Source organism: Cebus imitator, unplaced genomic scaffold (assembly GCF_001604975.1).
Source record: "Cebus imitator isolate Cc_AM_T3 unplaced genomic scaffold, Cebus_imitator-1.0 Scaffold6, whole genome shotgun sequence".
NCBI lineage: Eukaryota > Metazoa > Chordata > Mammalia > Primates > Cebidae > Cebus > Cebus imitator.
Window position 1 is genome coordinate 2,962,255 of NW_016107321.1, and position 26,287 is coordinate 2,988,541.

The 26,287-nt window shown below is 40.1% G+C and overlaps 1 protein-coding gene across 2 annotated transcripts in view; it reads left to right on the forward strand.

Moving 5' to 3' along the window:
- Positions 1 to 26,287, forward strand: part of PRKN (parkin RBR E3 ubiquitin protein ligase) — a 1,415,352-nt gene that overhangs the window by 531,057 nt on the left and 858,008 nt on the right. The window contains exon 4 of one of the 2 annotated variants that reach the window (XM_017537276.2): positions 23,117 to 23,238. In XM_017537276.2, coding sequence (XP_017392765.1) covers positions 23,117 to 23,238 — 122 coding nt within the window. The remainder of the gene's footprint in view (positions 1 to 23,116; positions 23,239 to 26,287) is intronic. The other variant, XM_037741740.1, reaches the window with a different exon arrangement.

The window sequence follows — 26,287 nt, forward strand, 5'->3', positions numbered from 1 at the left end:
ATACAATATCCTGTGTCCATCTGCTTAGACTTCCCCCAGATTTCAACAGAGGAACACAACCTTCGTGTTTTCTGTGCAGAAGCCACCCAGGCTTTTCTGTGTGGACACTAGGGATGGTGAGAATGCTTTCACCAGCTTTGACAAAAGTAGCTAACTTCAGTTTTGCTTTTATGTTACATGGGAGATAAGAATGGTGGAAGGCTAGTACTTTTTTTCCTACTATGTTTTTTGAGTTAAAGAGCGACGGAGGGATTGTTTAATGTTAAGAAGACCTGGAACCAACCCAAATGCCCATTGATGATAGACTGGACAGGGAAAATGTGGCACATATACACCATGGAATATTATGCAGCCATCAAAAACCATGAGTTTGTGTCCTTTGTAGGGACATAGATGAACCTGGAAACCATCATTCTCAGCAAACTGACAGAAGAGTAGAAGATCAAACACTGCATGTTCTCACTCATAGGTGGGTGTTGAACAATGAGAACACATAGACACAGGGAGGGGAGCACTACACACTGGGGTCAGTTGGGGGGAAATAGGGGAGGGACAGTTGGGGGCAGAGAGTTGGTGAGAGATAGCAATGGGAGAGATGCTAGAGGTAGGTGATGGGGAGGAAGGCAGCAAATCACACTGCCACGTCTGTACCTATGCAACAATCTTACATGTTCTTCACATGTACCCCAAAACCTAAAATGCAATAAAATAAATAAATGGGAAAAAAAAGAAGATTAATTAATGTCAAATCAGACTTCAGTTTTGTGCTTTTATGTGAAGGTCAAGCACAAAGCGAAAAACAGCACCTCTTAATTTGGAACTCACATATTTGAACCATTTCTAAAGTAAAACAGATGTTTGTAGGTGTTAGATTTGTTGAGAGAGAGTCTCTTACATTAAAATATAATTGGATATGTTTTGGGTTTTCAAAAACCATGATTTTCGGGAACTGGGTTCTAATGGATATAGAAAGAAAGAGTAGAGTGAGAGAAAAAAAAAAGTAGCTAAATTATTCTAGATAATGAAAAGCAAGAGAAAATTTGCAGTGGTTTTGTTTATTACGTTGTCACATTATTACTTTAAGTGTTACGTTGGTTTATTACATTAATGTGGGGGGGGAACTGCATGTTTTCAAAGTATGCATAGCTAAAGATGAACACAATAGTCAATGACTAAAGAGTATGAATGTTAAGAGAATTAACACATACTAAAATTTGGACTTGATTACGGAGAAGTCATACCAACTACTTAAAGATGTACATATACAGAAGACTATATGTTAGTACCATATATATACTGAGATAATTAAGTCAAGTTAAATGTAGATGTGTGCCTTGTTTATCCACTGTACTACTCCTCCCGTATGATAAGAAGCCTGTGGGTCTGTAGGAGAGCCAGCCAGGCAGCCGGCTGCCAGCACTTTCTAGCTGGATCATTAGCACAGCAAGAGAATAAACTTCTGTCCTCAAGACTGGGATTTCCTGGTAAGCAGCAGCATATCCCAAGGAGGGGAATGGAGCCATGACTGATCCTGAAGAACTGATCTGGCCTGAGCCAGGGGGTGAAGCAATGAGTCACCCATGCCCAAGAATTCTTAGGCTCAAGTTCATCTTGTTATACTCATAGAGTCTTCCATGTATTAAAAGCATTCTTTGTGGTCCTCCTGCAGAAATCCCTCCCAAATGTCTATGCAGTAATTTGACCCACATGGCCCAGCTCCTGAGGACTGGTTTCATCCTTGTCATGTGCCTTTCCCATTATGGTGCCATTGTGGAAGGAGGAGGCCTAGGACCGCAATCCACAGCACCCAGGAAGGGGTGCAGTGCAGCCTTGGAGGGGAGCTCTCCCTCCTTTCTTGTGCCTGCGTGTCTCTGCCTCTATCTCTGTATTTGTCTCTGCCTCTGCCTTGTCGTCTCTCTGTATCAAAGAGCACAGCCCTTTTTTCTGCTTTTCTCAGTTTCTTTCTCTCTCTCTCTTTTTTTTTTTTTTTTTTTTTTTTTTAGGAAAGCACTGACTCTTTCTCCTTAAGTTCTTTCTAACCTACCCAGTTTTATCCACTTTTATTATTATTATTTTAACTTCTTGATGTTTCTCCCTATCCATATGCAATAGATTCCCCTAGGATCATCGCTTCCTACTGTTTCCATTTGTATATACATATGGTTTCCTAAACATATATCTTCTAAATGGAACTTATATATACTATATGGATCTGTGTCTAATTTTAATTTATAAATATAAATATAAATCAGTGCGTGTGAATAGACTTGTTTCCCTTTTTAGTTTTCAAAAACCCATGGGTTCAAAACCTTCACTGTGAGATGAGAAAGTTGAGGCTTGGGGAGATTGAATCAGCTCACTGCAAATCACTGAGTGACAAAGCCAGGTGTGGACATGGTCCTCCCTATGCCACTGCTCCTGCCCTGGTGCTGGTTGTGCTATGATCCTTTTGGACTATGCATTTTAAATGAATAAAATAAAAATGCCTACACACAAATCCAGGACTCCTTTAATTCTTCCAAAATTTAGACATATGCACTAACCATAATACCTTTCAATAAGTGTATTTTTTTTTCTGGCTAAATATGCTGTTTTTAAATGTTTAAATTGATTTTATGGAAGCAGAGGCGTATTTGGAGCATGTTCATAAATACTTAGAGAATCTCTTTAATTCACACTGAATAAAGCCCCTGTTGAAGTACTTACCTAATTGCATATGTTTTCAGTATAGATGGGGTCATTAGAAACAGGCACAGATATTAAAAAAAAAAAAAAAAAAAACAACTTTTATTGGTTTCTCCTCACCAAAGCTCATGTTGAGACTTGGTCCCCAGTGTAGGTGTGTTGGTTTAAGGTGGTGGAAACTTCAGGAGGTGCTTGGGTCATCAGGGACTTACTGTCATGGGTGGATTAATGCCATCTGACAAGAGTGAGTTTTCACTTCTGAGGGACTGGATTAGTTACTGTGAGAGTGGGTTGTTATAAAGTTCAGTCACTATCTGTGTTTTGTCTTTTGCACCTGCCCACTCATGGATGTGTTCTCACCACATGATACCATCTACCATGTTATGATGCAGGCCAGATGGGGCTGCCCAATCTTGGACTTCCCAGCCTCAAGAGCTGTGAGCTAAATAAACATTTTCTTTTTTCTTTTTGTTTTTTTTCACTTGATCAAATGTTTACTGAGCACATACTAGTGCCAGACACAGTTTTAGATATTAGGGATACGGTGTTAAACAAGACACACATGGTTTCTCAACTTACAGAGCTTTACTTCTAGTGGAGAACCAGACAGTAACCATATGAACAAATGAATACAAAAGTTTTATGATGGTAAGTGTTTGAGGGAAATGAATGTAGCATGCCATCCAAGAAAGGAGGGAAACCAGTGCTCCAGAAACGTTTACACAGGAGAGATGTTTAACAACACACAACAGGAAAATCAGTGATATAACCATGTGGGCAATGGAAGTTTTCTTTGTGCTTTGTATTCTCTAGAAATTATTGAAGCCTGGCCCCCTCATCAAAGCAGCGCATTCTCCCCTCATGCTTCACCCCTGCTACATTCATAAACATTTTCTTTATAAATTACCCAGTCTCAGGTATTCTGTTATAACAACAGAAAATGAAGCAAGACAACAGGCCTGTCTCTCCCAAGAGCTGCAGGAGTTTAGGCTATCACTAACACAGGGGACCTCAGATGAGTATTTTTGTATTATAGAATTTGATCAGGAAATGGCTTTCCACTGTGTAAACTCTTATAGCAGCTCAGACCAAGAGGCTTGGGCCCTGGGGATTAGAGCAACAACCTTAATTTCTTGCCATCATTTTCTTCCTAGGGCATATAATACCAGAGTAGCTGGATGAGGGTGTGTTCGTGCTCAGAAAGAAGGTGAACCATCATCCAATTCCCAAGTCCTACTTCCCTCAGGACAGATTCCTTCCAGAAGTCTTGCAGCCTCCCAGTTAATTCCCTTTGATTGGCTTCTCTCTTCCAACTGGGAAAATATAAATGGCGGCACGGATTAAGCTTTTTCTCCAACCTGTCCTTCCCCACATGCACATTAGTGGGTGTAAATTCCGTGATGGGTCGCTTACTGAGGGGGATGGATTCCGAGAAGTTCATCATTAGGTGATCCTGGCATTGTGTGAACATAAAGAGTGTCCTTACACAGACCTCCATGCTGTCGCCTAGTGCACATCTAGGCAACGTGGTACGGCCTGTTGCTCCTAGGCTGCAAACCTGTACAGCATATGAATGTACTGAATACTATAGGAAATTGTGAGACATTGGCAAGTTTTTGTGTATCTAAACATAGAAAAAGTACAGTAAAAATAAGGTATTACAATGTTATAAAACTACCATTGTATGTGAAATCCGTTGCTGACCAGAACACTGTTACGCAGTGCTGTATACTAAATATATCTATGTGCCAAATATGGCTCAGCTTGGCCTCAGCCTAAATCCTAAGTCAAATAAAATTTAGTGAGAGATAAGAAAAAGAGAAAACATTCTTTTTCTGGATGTGGAGGGGTATCTATGAGGGGCCATCAGCTCAAAGCTGTTTGTGGTGGTGGAAAGCATAACTAGGAGCTCGAATGACTACATTCAGATGCTGGCACTGCACCACGAGCACGGCCAAAGCAGCCATTCTAGTCCTTCATTCCCCGTCCTTTAACAAGGGCTACATCGGGACGATAGTAGTATTTATCTCATGTGATTCTTATCTCATATTACAAAATGAGAACAACAGTTCTTGGCACATTGTAAATACACATAATCCTGGGCAGGCAATGAAGAGTCAACAGATTTTACAGGTAGTGCTGTGGGAATGACCTTTGAGTGGGAAAAACCAGGACATGAAGAAGAGACACAAAGGTAGAAAAATATGTCGTGTGTTTGTAGAAAGGTATCATGTCCTGTTTCCAGAGCACTATGGTGTGTGTGTGTGTGTGTGTGTGTGTGTGTGTGTATGTGTGTGCCTGTTTGTGCGCATGTGTTGTGTATCTATTTGGAATAAGCCAATATCTGCTTATGTATAGTTGTAGATAGATTTAATCAAGCATTGACTTAATTTAGTCAAATACCAGCCTTAGGTTCTTCATCCCAATTTTTAAATTTTGTTTGCAAGCACATCCAGGGGATCCAGCCTATCACAATTACTGCAGTTTATACCGCTGCTACTAACAGTGCTACTAGCAGTGCTATTATTATGACTAACTGCCTCTACTGAGCTCTAATGACATGCCAGCCACATGCCAAGACTGTCAATCACATTCGATTCTTAAAGTACCCTCCAATATGATCTTCACCTTACATATATGAAAACTAACAGTGAGGTTACATAAACCAGCCACACATATTAGTCATTTTACATATATGAAAACTAACAGTGAGGCTACGTCCACACATATTAGTCATTTTTTGCTGTGTGATAAATTACTACAATCTAGTGACTTCAACTAATACCCATTTATGGTCTCACAATTTCTGTCATTCAGGTCTCATGTTTCTGCAGGTCTGACCCACAGAAACTGTGGGCAGTGCTTAACTGTGTCCTCCTCTCAGGGAATCACAAGGGTGTGATCAAGGCATTAACTGAGCCACGTTCCTTTCTGCTGTTTGGGATTCTTTTCCATGCTGACATGATTGTTAGTAGAATTCATTCCTTGCAGTCGTGGAACTGAAGTCCCAGCTTTCGTGATGGCTGTCAGCCAGGGTTCCTTTCAGCTCCTTGAGGCTCCTGCAGTGCCCAGGCATGTGGGGCTCTCAACACGATCATTCACACCTTCAAAGCCATCAGAAGCTCTGTCTCCATATCTTCGTTCCCACAAGATCTGGACTAGTTGTTTTTATGCGAGCTTCCTGATTGGGTCAGGGCCACCCAGGGCTGGAAATCAACTGATTTCAGACCTTTTGCACATCTGCAAAACTCCTTCGTCTTTGCTCTATAATACGAGGATATCTGATCATTTTTACAGGTGCCACCTGCACTCAAGGGGTGAGGGTTACAGAGGACATGTATATCGGCGGCTGGAATCTTGGAGATTGTCATAGAATTCTGCCTCCTATGTTGTCCAAGGTTGTAAAACTAAAAGGCTGTTATTCAAACCAAAGTCTCTTTAACTGCAAAACTTTGCATAAAATCTACGTTTATCTTTTCCATCCTTTGTGTCTTATCCTCCAATGGATATGTCATCTTAGAAAGTGTATTAACTGTTAGATAAGATTATGCATGATTGAGTTAGTGTCTGAATTCTCTATACCTTTAATGTTCTGCTGATTCTTTTGAAAATGCTTTCTTTTTAGGGATTATGTCCTTGTCAAACCCAGACTGCAGAATGATAAAGCAAAGGCTTACATTTTTTCCAATCAATGTGCATCTGCTAAAAATCTTTTTGTGAACTTAGTGAATTTTACCTGAATATTTACATCTCCTCTCTTCTGTCCACTAATATTCTACTGTAAGCTTCATACACTTTTCAATCATTTTATTTTTTAGTAATGAAATAATGCCAGAGAAGCGTAGTCTATGTCAAATGATGGCTTGAGAGACTGAGATATTTGGCTGATGATTTTGGAGCTGTTGAGCCTAGCTCTGGCTGTGCCACTGTGGCATCACATGAATGTTCAGAGTTCTCTCCTGTTCCAAATTTGATTGAAATCCATGAATTATTGAATAAAGCATGCTTATTTGAAGAGTTTAATGGCTTTGGTTTAAGACAGCAAGGTGGGAAACCAGTCTTCAGGAATATCTTATTATTCCTCATAGCCCAGTAAATTTCATTCATCAGCCAGGTTACTGTCACAGCAATGACAAATATACTAAGTGACAAACAGACCAATTGAAGAAGGCCTATTTTATTTTGCTGCCAATTCTGTGTCATCAACTAACAGCAAATGCAAGATACTGATCTTGGCATTAGGAGTGAGGGCAAACAAGGAAGAAAAGAAATAATTCCTTATTCACAGAATGAATACACATCATGGGAAGAAACATAGGCAGAATACGCATTTTTGTGTATTCGCCTTAAAAAAGAAACTAAGCCAGCAGGAACCAGTCAGACCAAAGCATTCTGATATCATGAGCGAAGATTTTCTAACAAGGCATCAGATTGGTTACGTTACCATTCTCCTCCCTTTACTCATCTAACTCTTTGAAAATAAATATTCACCAGAGACGGGGTTAGCTGGCTAAAGCAATGCAGGATAAGTTAGCTCGATACATTCACAATGCATCCCATTTCAGGGGGAAGGAAAGGAAGAATTGTGATGTTTACTGGGGACTTAGTCTGTATATGCATGTTTCTTTCACTGCAAGTCCCTCCTGAAATCCATGACTCCAAATTTCAGTCCTTCGATGAGTGTTGCCTTTTTGAATACTCTTCCCTGACAGCTGCCTGCTCCTCCCCTTGGCTGCGCCATGAGAAGACAATGCTGTGCCCATGTGGAGTTCGGTTTCCTGACCTCTGTCTTGCACCTGCATCTTGACTTTTTCTCATTGGTTGATTTAGCCACTCTTTTACCTACGTTACTGGTTGGGTCTCTGATTTGAGAAACTACCTGTTGGGTTATGCTCACTGTGTGGGTGACAGATTCATTTGTACCTGGTTTGCTGACTTCTGCTTTGTACTTGTATCTTAACTTCTTACCCTCGCTTGATTTAGCCACTATTTTACGTTTATGTTGAGATGTGTTCCTCCGTGAACTCTGGTCTAGCTGGGCTCATACCTGAAGATTCCATTCTGTAGCTGTCTGATACTTTGTTTTGCTATGCAGAAGCTCTTTGGTTTAATTAGGTCCCTCTTGTTAATTTTTGCTTTTGTTGTAATTCCTTTTGAAGACTTAACCATAAATTCTTCACCAAGGCCTCTATTGGGAAGGGTACTTTCTAGGTTTTTTTCTAAGATTTTTCTAATTTGAAGTCTTACGCTAAGCCTTCAATCCATCTGGAGTTGATTTTTCGATACGGTGATAGGCATTTTTCTGTATAGGAATCACCATACAGAAAAATGAACTCCAAGATGGATTGTCTTTAATCCATTTGAATTTCATTCTTCTGTATATCTATAGCCTGTTATCCCAGCACAGTTTCTTGAATAGGGAGTCTTTTCCCCATTGATTATGAGACAATTTTAATATATGAGAGGATATGCGTAGACTATAGGCAAATACTACACCGTAAGAGCCTTGAGCACAGGTGGATTTTGGTGTCTGTGGAAGGTCTTGGAGCCAATCCTTTATGGATACAAAGGAGCCACTGTTCTTGCCTGACAAGGGAATTTTATTTTATTTACTATTCTATGCCATCATTAAGGCAAATACTATTAGTAATTAGGGCTCAGAAGGTTTTAAATACTCACGCCCCAAATCATACAGCTGTTAAACACCCCAGCTGGCATGTAAATGTACTTCTGCTTCCCCCTCTCCCCGATTTCCTTAGAGAGACCAGCTTTCAAACATCACATCAAATCTCAAAAAGCTAGAGTGTATTGTGGCAGAAAGAACAGGGGCGTTGGATACGTAGTGAGTTTGGTTTTTATCCCAGAGATGACACTTACAAACCAAATGACTCTTGGAAAATTATGTTTACATTTCTGAAACTCAGTTTTCATCTGTAAAACTCATAGAATAAATAGAAGTTTTTCAGAATCTTCAACAGAATCAAATGTGAGCCAGACACAATAGTAGGTTCTCACTAAATGGCGTCTGATAGCAAAATCCATAGAGGGTCTCATGAAAAGTTAAGTCACGTAAGACAAAGAATTTATAGGTATTCTATTATCATAATTTTATTATAAGCCAGGATCTTAAAGACATAAAACTCAGAAGAGAAGGTGTTTTAAATTAATTTTCATACAAAGAAACAGCAGTTATAAAGCAGTAACCACAGAAATATCTTTTTCTTTCAGGTCAGTGACATTTATTACTGTTTTCACTTCCAAACCCCATCATAGGTATAATACAATCTCTAAAACGTATTTATTCATGGACCAAAGAATCAAATCAAGGAAACACTAATGAATCTAAACAAAGGTTTTAATTTTAGATTTCTATTTGTGAAATGGAGAAGAAAAGATATTATTTCCCTGAAGTTTGTTTTTTTTTTCTCTCCATGCTGCAGAGGACTGTTGGATGATGTGCAAGTTTTTTCATCTTTCTTTTAAAACTCAAGTGCATTTTGTACCTAGTGTTGCCTTTTACTGTTCACTCTGAATAAAAATTATATCTGGCAGAAACAAGATATAGTATCTATGCAAAGATCCAGCTGGCCTGAGGTTGCAATATGCAGTTCAATTTAGAAATGAAATAAAGCCAGTAATGAACAATAGAGGAAGCGGAAGAGCTACAAGGTGGATGGCTTGTCAGTTTTTATTCATTTTTCTTAACAGGTAGTCACCTATGCAGTGTTAGATAAAGAAGTGTCTGACAGATTTCTGAATCTACTGGGTTCTACTAGATTTCAGGAAAGTTTCTGTCAGACAAGCCGAGCCTTTGGCTGATTTATGATTTATTTACTTATTTTTTGGACAGGCTATTACCCAGGCTGGAGTACAGTGGTGGGATCATGGCTCACTGCAGCCATGACTTGCTGGGTTCAAGTAATTCCCCCACCTCAGCCTCCAAAGTAGCTGGGAGTACAGGTGCATGCCACCTTGCCCAGCTAACTTATTTATTAATTTATATTTTTTATTTTGTTAGAGACAGGGTTTCTCCATGTTGCCCAGGCTGATCTCAAACTACTGGGCTCAAGTGATCCGCCTGTCTTGGCCTCCAAAAGTGATAGGGTTACAGGGGTGAGCCACCATGCCGGGCCTGATCCTTAAAGAATTGTCTAAACAGGCATATGGTTGGCAGCTGAGAAACGGAAAAGAAATGAAAAGATGGATGTTCTTTAGTTCACTGCCACAGAGGAGCAACAGTGGAGGCCATGTGCCTTCTACACCACCCCATCTGTGGCACTGGGTCCCCACATGGGGAGCTGCACGGTTAGGGTCCTGTCACTGCTTCCGTATGACCCCACAAAGTCGGCAGCATTTACTCCCAGAATGCTTCTTTTCTGTCCACTCAACTGTTACCTTAGTCTCATGAATCTTTTAATGAATGGTTTCCATACTTTGTTATGCATCCAATTTCCCTGGTAAGCTTAAAAATTAATAACTAATAAACTGAATACATAACTTGTGTCAAAGCCTCAAGCCCAGACAGGCCCAGACAGGTGGACTTGCTCAGAGGCACTCCAGAACAGGCCCTGCTGTTTCCAACCCTGGCTACTGTGTCCCCTGGGCTCTAGCCTGCCACACACCTCAGGGTCCTACCCTGTGCAACATCAACTAGACAATGCTGGGCTTCCCAGACCTAGTGAATGAGTCACGACAGCCTCCTGATGTCATGCCTCCAGGGCTTGGGGGCGCCTCTCAGCAGGAGCACAGGCTGCACAGAGGGGCCTCCACCCCTGCTAAGCCACCACCATCATGCCTGCTGCCAAGTGTCCTTCCCAAAGGGGCTTCCACAGGGAGGGGACTGGGCCTCAGCACCTTCCAGAAAGCACCTTTCAGAAAGCACCTTTGTCACACTGCTCTCCAACAAGGGCTTCCAGAGACTCTAAAGTTTGTGAACGATGATCCTATCTCTGGAAGGCTGTGACTTGCCATGGCAGCTCAGGCCTCTGAAAGGCGTACCTGTCTCCCGGGGTGCAGTCAGTGCTGGAGCTGTGTGCGACATGTCTGCCTCTCAACCACATACTGAACCACCTGCTTCTTTTGAAAGAGATTCTGCCGGAATTTGATCCACACTGCTACCCGCCTCCTGTGTTCATGGACATTTTTATACCGTGTTAATGTTTTTTTCTCCCTTGCGCTAATAGTAATTGAGCTTCTCAGAAGAATCTTACATATTCCTCTAAATGACATATTTATTAATAGTCTTTTAAAAATTTAAAACTGGGTGTAGTGGCTCACGCCTGTAATCCTAGCACTTTGGGAGGCCAAGGAAGGCGAATCACTTGAGATCAGGAGTTCAAAACCAGCCTGGTCAACATGGTGATACTCCATCTACAAAAAATACAAAAGCCAAAATATTAGCCAGGCGTGGTGGTACACGCCTGGAATCCTAGCCACTCAGGAGGCTGGGGCAGGAGAATCACTTGAATCCAAGAGGCAGGGGTTGCAGTGAGCCTAGGGAGTGCCACTGGACTCCAGGCTGGGTGAAGAGTGAGACTCTGTCTTAAAAAAAGTCTGAGAAGCCAGAGCAGTAAGGAGCAGGAACATGTGGGTGCATACATGTGTGTTTGTTTTTCTGCTTCCTTCTTCCCACGCCCACACAGAGGTTATAGAAGGGGATGTGGAAACCTTGCATCTCAGGAAAGAGACTGAAGGGGAACGAATGACTAGACCTGGGTTCACGTACTGCATGGAGAATGTGTCAAGAGGTGCCTCTTACAGTTTTTCTACTTCTTTTTTCCTGGTATGAATCATTAACGTTGATTAAGGCAAGATTCTTCAATTGTAGAATAGCTGCATTGTTGAGCACATACATTTACACAAGGATACTATATTTTCTGTACACTGAAAATCCTGATGTTTGCAATATATCAATTAAATATTAAAGTAGAACTAAGTCTGCGGCAGGCTTCACCTGGTATAATTATCATGTCATAATTATTACTGCAAGTTAAGTTAAACCTAATAAAAATTAAAGTATCAGTTTCTTCCAAAGCCCTGATTTTACCCCCGAAAGTGATTTTTCTTACTTCAAATACAGAACCAAAAGGAAGATTTCATTTTAAATACAATTTTGCTGACTCTCAAAATCATTGTAGAGCCACTTGGTCTCATCATCTCATGACAGGCTCACCACGGACGTGAGCAGCTTTCCATCAAGGTGCCTGGCTGTGTGGCCGTGTGGCTTCAGCATGAAAGTCCAGTGATGGAGCTTCCCAGATACCGTCCATGAGAGTCTAACTAGATCACACTGCTGCCGCCAGATGGCTTGGACAGGTGATCAAACCGTAGGTCGAAATGCAAAAGCCAGGCAAACTGGGCTTTAAAAAGAAGGATTTTTTTTTTTTTTTTTTTTTTTTTTTTACTGAAATTAGATTCTTTAATTAGTTTGGAAAATCTAGTTAGAAAGTGAAGGTGGCCTTTCAGACAATGACAGCATTACCTGCAGATGGTGGCCACAGCTATTGCCCATCCTGTCCATTTGTCCATTTGGAGTCCAGAAGGGTTTAAGTTCATTGCCCTTCGTTTTTATTTCAGCCTTGCCCATGTATTCAGTGATGCCCATCAAAGTCTTCATCCTCAACTCCAAAGCCAGTTATATAGAACAAACAATAATTTCAATAGTTTTAATACTATCAAAATAAGACTCTCCATTTTCTTAATGATGACACAAACATGGTGGCTGTAATGTAACCTCCCCTGCACGACGTGGTTAAATGAAGATTTATAACCAATTTACGTTTAATCTTTTGACAACATTCATTTAGTATCACCAAATAACAGAAGCTGAGAAACATTTAGTTTAGAATCCTGACACTGTAAAAATAATTATCAAATCGCATGTCATTTTAATGGGCCTGGAAGAACATTCCTCATTATGTTGTCACAGAGATTAAGTTATTTTAAGGTCAGTTGATTGTGATTTTATCTTTTGCAAGCTAAAAGACTTTTTTATACCACACCATTAGTTTCAAGTCTAGTTATTTGGTTCCTCCACATAATATTTACCATTTTTATTCATCAACACCAGGGAGAATGCAATAAAATGTGGTCTTCACCTTCAAAAAAATTTAAAGCCTAATAGGGGAGATAAAATTATCTATGGGATATTGTGAGATAGAATGTGGCTTACGTCCCTAAGAATGATGTAACTAAAATGTAATGGACATTTAGAGCAGGGGATTTACAGGTTGTGGGTGAGGAATTAGGGCATCTGGAAATAAGGATAAATTAAGGATTCCTAGATGCTATTAGCAAGAATAAAGGGTAAGGAAGAAAGGTGAATATTTATTGCTTACTTACTGAGAGACAGCCCCAAGCTGGAGCCTTAACAATCCTCTCTCTCCTTAGAAATAAGACCTGAAAGTATGATTTACAAAAGGTAAAATCATCAAGCAAATATAAAGTGGACACATGTAAAAATTTTTATTTAACCTTTTAATGAACGAGGGACATCCTAAGATGTTATGACCAGTTCAGAGAGCCTTGAGAAATTAGGGATCTATCTCTCTATCTATTTATTAACTAGGAAATGTCTAACAGACCACACGTGTTTGGTGTTATCAGTTTCCCTGAACAGATTATTTGCATATGTACTCGATAAAAGTCTACAAATATGTAAGTAACTTCCCTGGAACCTTTAGCCTGTATTAAGAAGGAATTTATCCCCTTAGACCTGTGTTGCCCAAATTTATATAACCACTGGCCAGAACTGGGTGTTTAGATTTAAATTAAATAAATGTAAGTAACATATTAAAATGAATTCCTTAGTTTCTGGAGCCAACTTTTACGTGCTCAGAGCCACAGGTGGCCAGCGGCTGCCATCCCTGACTACTCAGAGAGAACCATCCAAGCCTGAAGAGAGGAGAGGCAGTCTGTATTATGGTTTCTGTCTTGACTCCCTTGGGGAACCATGATTCTGCTGCTCTAAACCTAGGATATTCAAGATAGAAATGTTTCAGATGATACAGCTGAAACAAAGTGCATGCAATTGGAAGTCGAAGAATTCTGGGTGTTGAATTAGCCCCACCTCTAAACTTCCCTTCCTTTCCTTCGGGTGCCTATTTGTTTGATCTGTAGAAGTTCTTCCTACGGTGTCTCCTGGCACCTTGTTTTTTAAAAATCAAGAAAAGTACCACTTCTATAAAAATGAAAAAGAAATTCTATTGATTCTCAGGTCATCCCTTGGATTCCGTTTCTTGGGAAAACATTCAATTTGTAGAACATGTGCTAATCTTTGAAAATGAGGCTTAATTTTCCTCATTGGTAATTGCTGTACCTGCACATTCTTGCTGAATGGCAGTGCTTTAAAACATTAACGGGAATTTCCATGAAGCTGTTAGTACTGATGGCATGAGGGACATTGGGGTAGAGAGTCAGGAGGCAGTGGTATTAGTGATTGCTGGCCTTGGTCCATAATTGACAGCCTGTGTGAAAGTGCCACTTTGCAAGAGCCGAGGAATCAGTCCCCTGAAGTATTTAGCAAAGTCCACCGTCTGATGCAATGTTATTATCATGTGGTTAAAAGGAAAGCATGTGCTTTCTAATCAGAAAGGCTTACATGCAAATCTCTGATTACCCTGGGTGCTGTCTTGGGACACCATTCAATCCATTAGGTTTTGTTTACTTTGTTATAAAACGCTGACAATCGCATCTACCTTTCAAAGAAGAATGGACACAAATTTAACAAATTTGCCGTTAATATTAAATTTTCAAATATGCATTGAATCCCCTTCAGTACCATTCCACAACCATACAATAAAAAAGCAGTTTTTATTTTGGAAATACTTTTTTAAATTCTACTTTTAAGTTCCGGAGTACATGTGCAGAACATGCAGGTTTGTCTCATAGCTATACACGGGCCAAGTGGTTGGCTGCATCCATCACCCCATCATCTACATTAGGTATTTCTCCTAATGCTATCCCTCCCCTAGCCCTGCCACCCTCTGACAAGCCCCGGTCTGTGATGTTCCCCTCCCTGTGTCCATGTGTTCTCATTGTGGGATTGCTGGGCCAAATGGTATTGCTAGTTCTAGATCCTTGAGGAATCGCCACACTGTGTTCCATAATGTTTGGACTAATTTACACTCCCACCAACAGTGTAAAAGTGTTCCTATTTCTCCGCATCCTGTCCAGCGTCTATTGTCTCCTGAGTTTTTAATGATTGCCATTCTAACTGCTGTGAGATGGTATCACAGCAGTTAGAATGGCGGTTTGTGGTTTTGATTTGCCTTTTTCTAATGACCAGTGATGATGAGCTTTTTTTCATGTTTGTTTCCTGTAAATTTGTTTAAGTTCTTTGTAGATTATTGATATTAGTCCTTTGTCAGATGGGTAGACTGCAAAAATTTTCTCCCCATTCTGTAGGGTGCCTGTTCACTCTGATGATAGTTTCTTTTGTTGTGCAGAAGCTCTTTAGTTTAATTAGATCCCATTTGTCTATTTTGGCTTTTGGTGTTTTAGTCTTTAAGTCTTTGCCCATGCCTATTTTTTGAAAAGTATATTAGCCAACTTGAAAATTTTATCAACTAGACTAGATCATATAATTGTTTACTATTTGCCTTCATAGCTTTTGTACAATCCACCTGTATCTCTTACATCATAATAAAAAAGTGATTCACAGAAAGAAATGATTCTAGTAAAATTTAAATCGATTGTGGGACTTTCCATCATGGTTATGTTCCATAATATTATTAAATATTTGATCGTAAAGGATTTGGTTGGAAATAAAATTTGAAAATTTGAAAAAGAATTATTTAAGATTTATATTTCAGCTACTTCCAAAAAGTCAGAGTAAGTTTAGATGGAAATACTGTCTAAGAACCAACATTTTTAAAAGTAGGAGCATAGCCACCTGAGGAAGCTGGAGGAGGAATGCTTAGAGTTTGAGGAATCCATGGGAGGAACTTGACTTCTGAAATGTTTTGGCAGCAAATACAAATAACCAACATGTACCGAACATTCTCTGTGTAGCAGACATTGTGCTAAGTGCCTGACTTCTGTTATTATTTTTAAAATCATTACCACTGTCTTTTGAGTTAGATACTATTATTGTCTCAGTATTACAGATGAGAGAATGGGCACTGAGGGTCAGTTAATTTGCCAATGGTGACAAGGCATGCCAGGGTTTGACACAGAGTTCCTGGTTCCAGAGAATTGCTACCTCTTTAAGTCACGATGCACATGTCCCAGGCTATAGAGATGTCATTGTGAGGAAACTGGACATGATATCTGCAGTGTTGATGATTTCTTCCACTTACATATATATTGTGGGGTTCATTCACCTTTGGAATGCTGTGACTTTCCTGCCCCCACCTTAACTGTGCCCATTTCCTGGCCTGTGCCCATTTCTGAAAGAAAAAGCAACTACATTTACTATTTCTGGCTTTGAAATTTGTTATTTATTTAAACCTAATTCTCAAATTATGCTTCACTCTACAGTTTTGTCTTGGCATTGGAAATTTCGTTATTACTTTCAAAATGAAAAATGAAAAAATAAATTGGCAACAACAACCAAAAACATCAGAAAAAGACATTAATCAGCAGGTTTTGCCTCAGTAGATGAAATTATTGTACAAATACATTAATTAAAAACTCCAGCCAAAAAACTGAGAATTAAGTTATAACTTTTAAGTGTAGAGTCTCCTTAGAGATTGCTAAACATGCTTTAGAAGTATTTTTTAGAAGTACATTCACCGGATGGATGGCTATGTAATTGGAAGCTATGCATAATACAGCATAACCTTGGTTACTCCACAGGAGTTAAAATTATGGCTCGCTAAAAGCATGGAACAGGACAGTTTGCTTTAGTTGGGTGCAGTAACCTTTTAGACAAGGATTGGAGTGAAGAGTGTTCATGTAATGACTGTCTTCCTTCAGAATAGTTCTACTTGTTGGTAAACTTTTAGAATTTCACTTTTTCCCTTTAACCTTCAATTATACCAAGTCCTGTATAAACGTAATTTTTTTGTGTTAGTCCTCATATAAGTAATTTTTCTGATGTTATTTTAACTGGCTTCCAAAATGTATCCCAACAATTTCGAGGGTATCTGGTTGACAGAAAGATGTTCTAGATATTTAATAATCCTGGCTGCATTCTATTTCTTATTCCTTTGTTGCCCTGACATCCCTACCATAATAACTTCAATTTTCCCCCCATTAAAAATGTGGGAGAAGGTATTGACCCAGCAAATATCTATTGGGTATTTGAGTTCAGGTAACTTCACTAGCCATTTGGAACATATAAAATAGAGTGAAATGTTACATACAGAATGGTAATATCCATAGAAACGATTGGATAGGTACGGAAAGGTCAAGGTGAGCTCATTGAGGGCCAGTGGTATGCACACAAGGTACCATGACCCTTCCGAAGGGGAAGGAAGGAAGCATCCAACTAAAATGAGTGATACACTCACATAGTGAGACGGGAAGATAGGCACGCATGTGGCCACGTGGTGAGTTGGTTGCTAGGATGGCCAAGTGAATCAGTTGGCTGCATGACCTTTCCAGAGAGTGCTAAGTGTGGCTCCCTAGAGGGGGGTTTCTAGTGAGAAAATGAAGGCTCCATGTTTGACCTGCCCAGCATAGCAACTTTCTCCCCAGTAACCTGCAGAAGTGTGAAATGGTCATGATCCCCACTTTGTTATTATTATTTTTTTTTTAGATGGACTCTCACTCTGTTGCCCAGACTGGAGTGCAGGGGTGGGATCTCAGCTCACCACAACCTCCGCCTCCTGCGTTCAAGTGATTCTCCTGCCTCAGCTTCCCAAGTAGCTGGGAGTACACGCATGTGCCACCATGCCCAGCTATTTTTTTGTATTTTTAGTAGAGACGCAGATTCGCCATGTTAGCCAGGATAGTCTTGATCTCCTGACCTCATGTTCCACCTGCCTGTGCCTCCCAAATTGCTGGGATTACAGGAATAAGCCAAAGCACCCGGCCGATCCCCATCTTTTTGATGCTCCAAAGCAAGGTGTCCTTAGAAGAGGTGATTCGGAAAATCCATTCCAAAGGAATTTCATGTGAAATCACTTTAGACTAATTTTGTACGTATTGGTTAAACTAGAACTAATGAATAGCTTCAGTCAACATGAAGAAAAATAGGTTTCTCTCCATAATGTGTGAAAAGAGGTGGTTCTGATTCTGTTCATTTGGTACATATTGGTTGCGTCCTCATGGAGCCATGTATTCCAGCAAATGTGGTCAAGCTCTGCTGAAGGTCACCACCCAGAATTACAATAGCAAGAATCCTGGCAGATGACGAGGGAAAAGGTTCAGTGCCCCTGCTGTTATTTCTGACCAGATAGCTGTCACAGGTGCAGAGGCTGTGGTCATGCATCTATTCCACAGGGGACTGCAGGGGTCCACCAGGGCCGAGGTGATTCCCTGTGTGACTAGGGGCAGAGCTGATCTGACCGAATATGGCAGGTGTAACTGAAAAATGGGAGCTAATGATACCAGGAGCCAGGACAACTCTGTAGTCAGAAGGAGGCAAGGGTGAAGGAGCTGAAACCACCGATAGCCAGGCTGGGCAATGTGGGGGGCTTTGGATAAAGGCTGGGGAGGACGCCTCATGCCAGCAGCTCCTTATCAGTTGCTGGTTCTGTGGTGTTGGTGCAAGCCAGCCGATCAAAGGGGGCAAGACTGCACTGGAGACACTTTCCTTCTCTTAGATGTCATTTTTAGGAAAATATCATATGATAGAGGAGATCAAAGGCAGAAATCTTACAGGAAGTGCCATTCTAACTGTACCTTGAGCGTATGGGTCAGATTTCAAAGGTGGCGATGGAAATAGGGATGGGACCATTGCTGTCCAGGTGCATCTCAAGAATTGATCCTCTTGGTGTAGGAAATAGGGGACATGACGGCAAGAAGCTTTGCCCTGCCTCTAGCACTACAGAGTCCCTACCTGCCCTGTCCTACTCCCGGTACCACAAGTTAAACCTTCTTTCGCCTCCCCTCAAGCCAACATTGTTTTTCTGTCAGGACAGATTGAAACAAGCTATTTTACTGTGCAGTGAGTCTCAGCATTGCCTGTTACCGACATTCCTGGTGAGGGAGGAAGACACACCAGTGTTTTTTATTTTCTCCTGTGCTTTGTAGTTTGGTAGCGGCTACCCACATGCAGCTATTTAAATTGAAATTACTTTAAATTAATAAAACTCAGAGAGTAATTCCTCACCAAATTTGAAATTCTCCATAGGTAGTTGTAGCAAATGGCTACATATGGGGTGTGTGTGTGTGTGTGTGTGTGTGTGTGTGTGTGTATTTTATATATATATATGAGAGTGCAGATGGAGAGCATTTTCATCATTACAGAGAGTTCTCTTGGGTAACATTGTTCTACTTAATATTTTAATATGCTCATATGATAAATATCACTTAAAATCAGTTCTTTTCCTGCTGTTTTGCTCTTTTACAATATGTTGATACTGAACACTATTTTACCAAGATATGAAATATATTAAATCTTACTCTCTCCCCACCTAGGAAACAAATTATCCAAGCAATTAAATTCTCAGTGACAACCAGTGATGGACACTTCCGAGGTTAATGAAAAGTTTCCCTTAGAATCAAAATGACTCTTCCTAAGTATCCTGTCTTCGGCGCTTAAGCCTTATCTAAAATACATAAAAGAAAAATGCCAACTCTAAAGATTATGCTGGTTTCTAAAAAATCCAAAGCAAATAAAATAGGTTCTTTTCAAATATGGGTTCTACTTGATATGTTGTGAGTATTGTTAATTATTTCAGCAAATTTTTTGACCAAGAAAAGAAAAGAAAATGTTTTACTGAGGGTTCTGTTAGGCAAAGCGGGAGAGAAAACTAAAGAGGAAGATTGTCTTCTAGGGCCAAGGAGTGGTAGAAGCCAGTGGACCCTCTGAATGGCCACAGTGGCTCACACTTTAAAAGGGCCCTGAACTCACTGCACTTCTTTTTTTAACTTCTCTGCAGGGAAAAAAAAAAAGGAACTACTGAATGAAATTAGCATACTTTATTTGTATAGTTGTTACATGAGTAGACTTAATCTTCTGGCACATGATAAAATAATGATGTAAGTTTGTTGATGCTTTGGGTTGGAGGGAACTTGGCCCTAGGCAAGTCTCCAGGAGATTTTGGTAAATCTGGGTTTATAAACTTGAGCAGTTTTACTTTCTAGAAATCAAGCCCTACAAGTGGATTGAATCCTTCCTCTGATAATTTTTTCCAATTTTTTTTTTTTTTCTGAGAAGTACAATTTCACAAGATGCAGCATTCCAGGAAGGCTTCTGCGGTCAGCAGAAGGTTGGGATGTGCTGTGCCTTACCCTTCCTTTTTTACCGAGTCATACAGCACCGTGAAGGGCTATGGTCAGGGGACTTGTTTAAAGTGGCTTCACTTAGCACCATCTAGTTGGTTTGACCAGAGAATCCGCAATATTTTGGATTGTCATCTTTTATTAGTGCAAACCACTGTCATTGTCTGTAAAGTATACTTAAAGTATACCTGATTAGGCTACAAATAGAACTACGGAAATAACCAAATCCCTTAAAAAGCTAAATGGTTTTATATGAAAAACATCCATAGTTTCAGGATGTTGAAGAATTTAGCGCTGAAGTAGCACGATGTCTGAAACTTCATCACAGATCCTTCAAGCACATAGTTTATATACGTAGTAAATGTGTATACAGCTACACACACAAAGACACAACGCTGTCACACACATACACTAACACACACGCACGCGGGGCACCCAGACATAGCTAAATGTCTGCAAGTGATGAATTACAATGAAGGATGTGATTTGTACAATTTGTGAAAAAGTTCTCTATGTTTCAAAACTTGCCATACAAACAGAGGGAGCTCATATGAACACAAACAGAGCTACTTCAGTTATCGAGATAATCAAGAAGCTGCCATTCAGAAGAGTTGACTAAGAGAGAATAAGGATTTTAAGACCCAAGAAGTGAAGGGGGAGATTCCCGCTCTTGACTACGGACAGCTACATACCTCAAGAAAGATGTTTCAGGTCATTTTGGAATTGCCTTGCCATTCCTCTAAGAGTTATGACTCCATATTGAAGAGTTTCCACCTCAGGCCCTTCATCCAGGCCGATGGGAACATTGCCCAGATGATCGTCGGGGTGTTATTTGTTTTCATGGCTGTCCAGGTCACAGCATGACACAGAAAACCTTGCCAACTTTTAATTGTGTTATGTAGCCAAATAAATAGGGACGCCATTCTGAAGAGGGGCTCTCAAGATTTACCTGATGCCCCAGCTGCTTGACCAAGTGGAGCCAACAGCTTGAAAAGTGCTGCAGCCGGGACTGGCCTGACCTTGATCTTCCTTAGACTGGCTATTAATCCCCAACTTGCTGGCTCTGGAAAGCAATTGTGTAATAGATTGCATGTCATCTTGTATGCTTCTAGGGCACAGACATTGGCATGCAGTATTTTCTGAATAACTTCTGAAGGACTTTAGCGAAGTCCTTGTAGCATTCTGAAGTGGAAGGGTTCCTTAGTCTTCAGATTCTGCCTTGGTATATCATTAGCTGAGACAATATTGCAAACATCGCTATTGCCCTAAGGGAGAGAGCAGAGTCATTTAGTTTCCTGCAATTTCTGAGATGCTTCTTTTAATATTGTAAAATTCTTGCTAATATCCTCTTTCAATACTGCTACTGTCTCCGCAACCTTGTCTCCCCTTGGAAAGCTTTTGCTTTTCCTGTTCCTTTTCTTCCTCCTTTTTTTTTTTATTGTTTGACCTTTACAGTAGGTTATAAAAATTGTGAAATTGGATTTGTTCATATTGCTGATAAAGGTTTTAACAGTAAAGCTTCCTACCTCCTTCACCAAGCTCTTCTTAGTGCGCATTAAAATTATCACAGTTCTTGTGATCTTTTGATAATCTGCATGTTGCAAATATTTGCTACAAATATTTCTATTATCATTTAGTTATGTATTACAAATATTTCAGTTATGTTACAGATATTTCTATAACATTAATATATGATTCTGTGCTGTACTTATATTACACATGAAATATTTTATGTGCTTATTATGTTTGCTAATAGCAATGTGACATTATGTACTTGAACATCCTCTATATTAAAGCATTAAAGTTACATGGACGTGTTAGAAAATAGTACTTTCACATGAATGCAAACATGTATTTACATTTTATCTTCCATTTCCCACTGGAAACTAAATATTAATCTTTATAGAGTAATAATTATAAAATATTTTGCAAAGAAATTATAAAACTATAAAACTTTACATCTTTGTTGTACTTCAAATTTTGCAAAGTATTGTCACCTACAATATTAGCAAAGGTGGCTAAACAAATGATAATCCAATATGTCTGTGGAAGTTCTTTTTGTAAATTAGTGAAACAAATGGAGCTGCAAAGGACTGCAGAATCTCTCATTTTTTTCCTTATTTTTGTTCTAGTTGTTTTGAATAGAGCATATGCATTTGTGAGGCTGAAAATTTTCATTCCAAATGTTAAAAATATACTTAACTATTATTTCTAGATGCCTCTGATGATCTTAATAAAATTTCAAAGAAACTTTTATGTCATAATCTGTTATATTATCCTACCCAGGTAAGAATTAAAGGAAGGAAGTATTTAATAATTTTCAAAACTTGGAAATTCAGGAAGGAGGTTGTATTACTGATAAGTGCTTCTTAATAAAGTTAATTCATAACAGATGTGGAAGTATAAGATGATTAAATTTCCCGAGTTTACTAACTATTCCTATATGGTCTCTTGAAAATGTATTGTTTGAATGGTGTTTGCCTAGTGAGAGAGATCATAAATGAAATGCAAACCCCCCATTTCTGTGCATAGCTGCTTGGTTTGTGAAAGCTCCTCAGGGCTGGCCTCTTTTCTTATTTTATGTGTGACTGTGAGTTGGAAAGTTTTCCCTAGAAACCCAGCAAACTGTGATCATATCATTCATATCATTAGAAATGGGCTGGTTTTCTTCTACAGATAAGATTTTGAGATGGAAAATCTATAGTCTTCAAAACTGTGTCCAAAAGCATGAAATAGAATTCAGGAGCATCCTGGAAGAATTCCTGTCATCTTTTAAAACTTCCACGGCAGAGAGTGCCTTTGATTTTACTGTGTTGTAAATACACTTGGCCGGTTCTCTTGGCAGCAGGCTGCTTACTTTGCTGAGTAAGTCACAGGCCTGTTGGCAAAAGAAAGAAAAGATTTCATTCTTGGAGCATAAAGTTAGACTTTCTAAATTAAATTGTTTTATTCTCATTGGAATATTTATTCCAGTAATGTTTCAAAATGTTCCTGAGGACTGAGTTTTAAAATTTGCCTCTCACAAGCTTTAAAATAATTTCTTATCTCAATTTGGATTCAGCATTATTAGCCACTTCCTCTGCTTTTTCTTCCCCAGCAGGTAGACCAGTCTACAACAGCTTTTATGTTTATTGCAAAGGCCCCTGTCAAAGAGTGCAGCCGGGAAAACTCAGGGTACAGTGCAGCACCTGCAGACAGGCAACGCTCACCTTGACCCAGGTAAGGAAATGCAGTGTCAGCACGAGACTGCTGGGAAAATGAATGTGGACTAGCATATTGCCTTTCAGTTTTTCTAATCATATATCACCCGTCGTTGAAAAGAAAAGACATTCTTCTCTGTGGCTGTAATAGCTAATGATATCCGAAGTTTCATTTATGCACCTTTGTCTTCTGGATTTCTTTCTGCTCTGTGAAAGTTTGGATTGCACGGGGTCATTTCCCCATTGCTTTACCCAGGCCTATGAAAGGAAGCATGGAGACTGCTTTGGCAACAGAGAAGTAAAAAAAGAGACTGGGCTTCTGTTGGGTTGTGATTAGAAGGGATCCTTGAGGAGCCTGAGGCTGCTGGAAACGTTTTATATCTTCATCTGTTTGACAGTAGCGTGGTTATATACACAAGTCATTATTCACCGGGCTGTTTGTTTAAGAGTCGTGTGCTTAAAGTTGCCAAGTGTAAGTTACACCTCAATTTTAAAAAGTTAAAAAAGAGTGTGGATCAGCAAACAGTATGCATGGAAAGCAAGAGTCAGTCAACTAAGGTCTGCTGTGGCCACTGCTTTTTTCTGTATAGCCCATGAGCCAAAAATGGTTTTTACATTTTTAAATGGTTGGGAAATATCAAAAGGTAAATAATATTGTGTGACTCATGAAATTTAGATCCTTGTGTCCATAAAGTTTAATGGAGACCCAGCCCCACCCATTTCTGTACCTGTTGGCTACGGCTCCTTTCCTGCTTTAAGGGCAGAGTGGAGTAGGTGGGAAACAGACTGGTTGGCCTGCAAAGACTGGAATACGTATTCACTGGTTCTTTAGAGAAAAGGTTTGCTGACCCCTGATAGACAGTGTCAGGTTCCGGTGCGTTGGCTGCATGGGTTTTGGCTGGATGTGATGTGGATGCAATAGAGGGCAGTCACGCCGAGCATGTCCAGTCCACGCAGACGAGGGAGCACAGACAGGGAGGTGTCAAAGACACAGTGCTGGGGGCAGTCAGGGTGCAAGTGTGGATAAATACCCCAGGTGCCAGCCGGGAACCCTAGTGATGACTGGCACATTCAGATTCTATTCTGGAGGCTGGTGGAAGCCACAGCAAAATTGCATAAACCAAGGTGATGTCAAACACTGTTGAGGACAGTTCATACTGGAAGAGTTTACCATGAGGCTTGAAGTTAGGGACAGGTTGAAGACAAAGAGGCTAGTGAAGGTGTATTTCATCTGCTTCACAGATGAGGAGCTGTGGGCCAGGGTCAAGGTGGCAGCCCTGTAGAATGGGTGTTACAGGACCTTGTGAAGGAACTCAAAAGATGCACCTATTAGAGGAGAAATTGTGGATCTATTGTCTCAGGCCTGAGAAAATGGTGGAATTACAAAAACCTGTGACTCAGTGTTTCACTATGTGTATGTTTCAGCTATATAGAGAAATTCATTTACAAAGTCAATGCCACACAGGGAATGATGGCCGCTGGGTTCTTTCTGGGACAGTTCCTGGGCAGCACTCCCGCCAGCAACAATGCTGGCCCACCGTCTCCCCGACCTGCTCCTCTCCTCTGCCTTTTTCAGCACAAGACACAACCTCATCTACCCCAATCTGTGCTGAGGTCCTGATTGCTTTAGATGGCATATATGACTTTTATATACCAACTTCCTGGTATTCTTAGTAAAAACAGCAATACAAATTAATATCGAATTCCAAGCTAAATTCTTCTCAGGCATTATCTGATTTAATTATTTCATAAGAACACTCTCAGTTAAGCATTATTATTAACCCTATTTTGAATGTGAGAATAATGAGGCTTAAAGAGATTAAGACATTTGCCTAAGAAAAGAGGAGCTTATGAATGTGGATTCGGAGTTTGAACCTGGACTGTCTAATCTGAACATTTAAGTCCTACAGCTTTTTAGCTTTCTTTCTTTTTTTTTTTAATGCACAGATATAATTATGATAGGCGTCACATACCCATATGTCTACAGTGATCAGACAGGTGATTAGAAGTTAGGTTAGGTGTGGGCATTAAGGGGCAGTGAAGTTGGTAGTGGAAGGGGGGGGCAGAATTCATGTCAGAAGTCACATATGCCAGTTACTGGCAAGTGCTAATGTGGAAACTCAGTATGGCTGGATAGTTTTTTTTTTTTTAATCAAGGGAAAACGTTAATCTGGAATTTTACATGGGATTTTTCATTTAAAAATATGCTTAGTATGGGAAAAAATAGAAAAACACAAAGAAAACCAACCTGTAGCATCTGCCTAAACATAACAAACCAAAATGGAGTGTTTTGAGGATTAAATGGTACGTTAATAGCAGATGCTTAGCAGAGCCTGACATGTGGTAATCCTCAGGAACCGCGAGGCATGGCTGAGAGGCATTGACGTTTGAGCCTACGAGATGGTTCCAGAGCCAGCCTGCCCCATTCGAATCCTGGGTTCCTTTGTTCTTACCTATGCCAACTGGTAATGTCCATTCAATGGTATAATAGTGTCTATTTCCTATTGTGAAGATTAGCTGATTTACAAAGAGTACTTAGAACAGTAGCCAGAACATTAATATTTAGAAATGTTAAATGCTTCATAATTATCCTATTCATATTATCATTTTTATGTATATATGTATATATATATATATATATATATATATATGCTCATATATGAAATTAATCTTCGCTTTGGCTAACTGATTTCAGAGAAGTAAAAGCACCCCTACCTCTCCTGCTCTGTATCAAGAGGCTGTGACGATTTCCGGCTCAGGCTGAGGCTTTGTGATGATGGCATGCCACCCTGCTCCCCTGGCCCAGCATGCTGGGAGGGATGAGCCAATCCCTCTGTATTTTAGTCTCAGTTCCACCTCCATCTTCAAAGTCCAGTCAAGTGACCACCTGGAATCCTCTCAGTCCCCAGAGATGCTCCACCTTTGATATTTAAATTCACGCTGTTGCTTCCCCAACGCTGTTTTCTGCTTTGCATATCATTGATCCCTCTCTTAAGTTTTTCTAGAGCTCTTGGCCTCTCCTCTCATCATTTCCTAACCTGAGGGGCCAAAATGTCAACTCCGATATT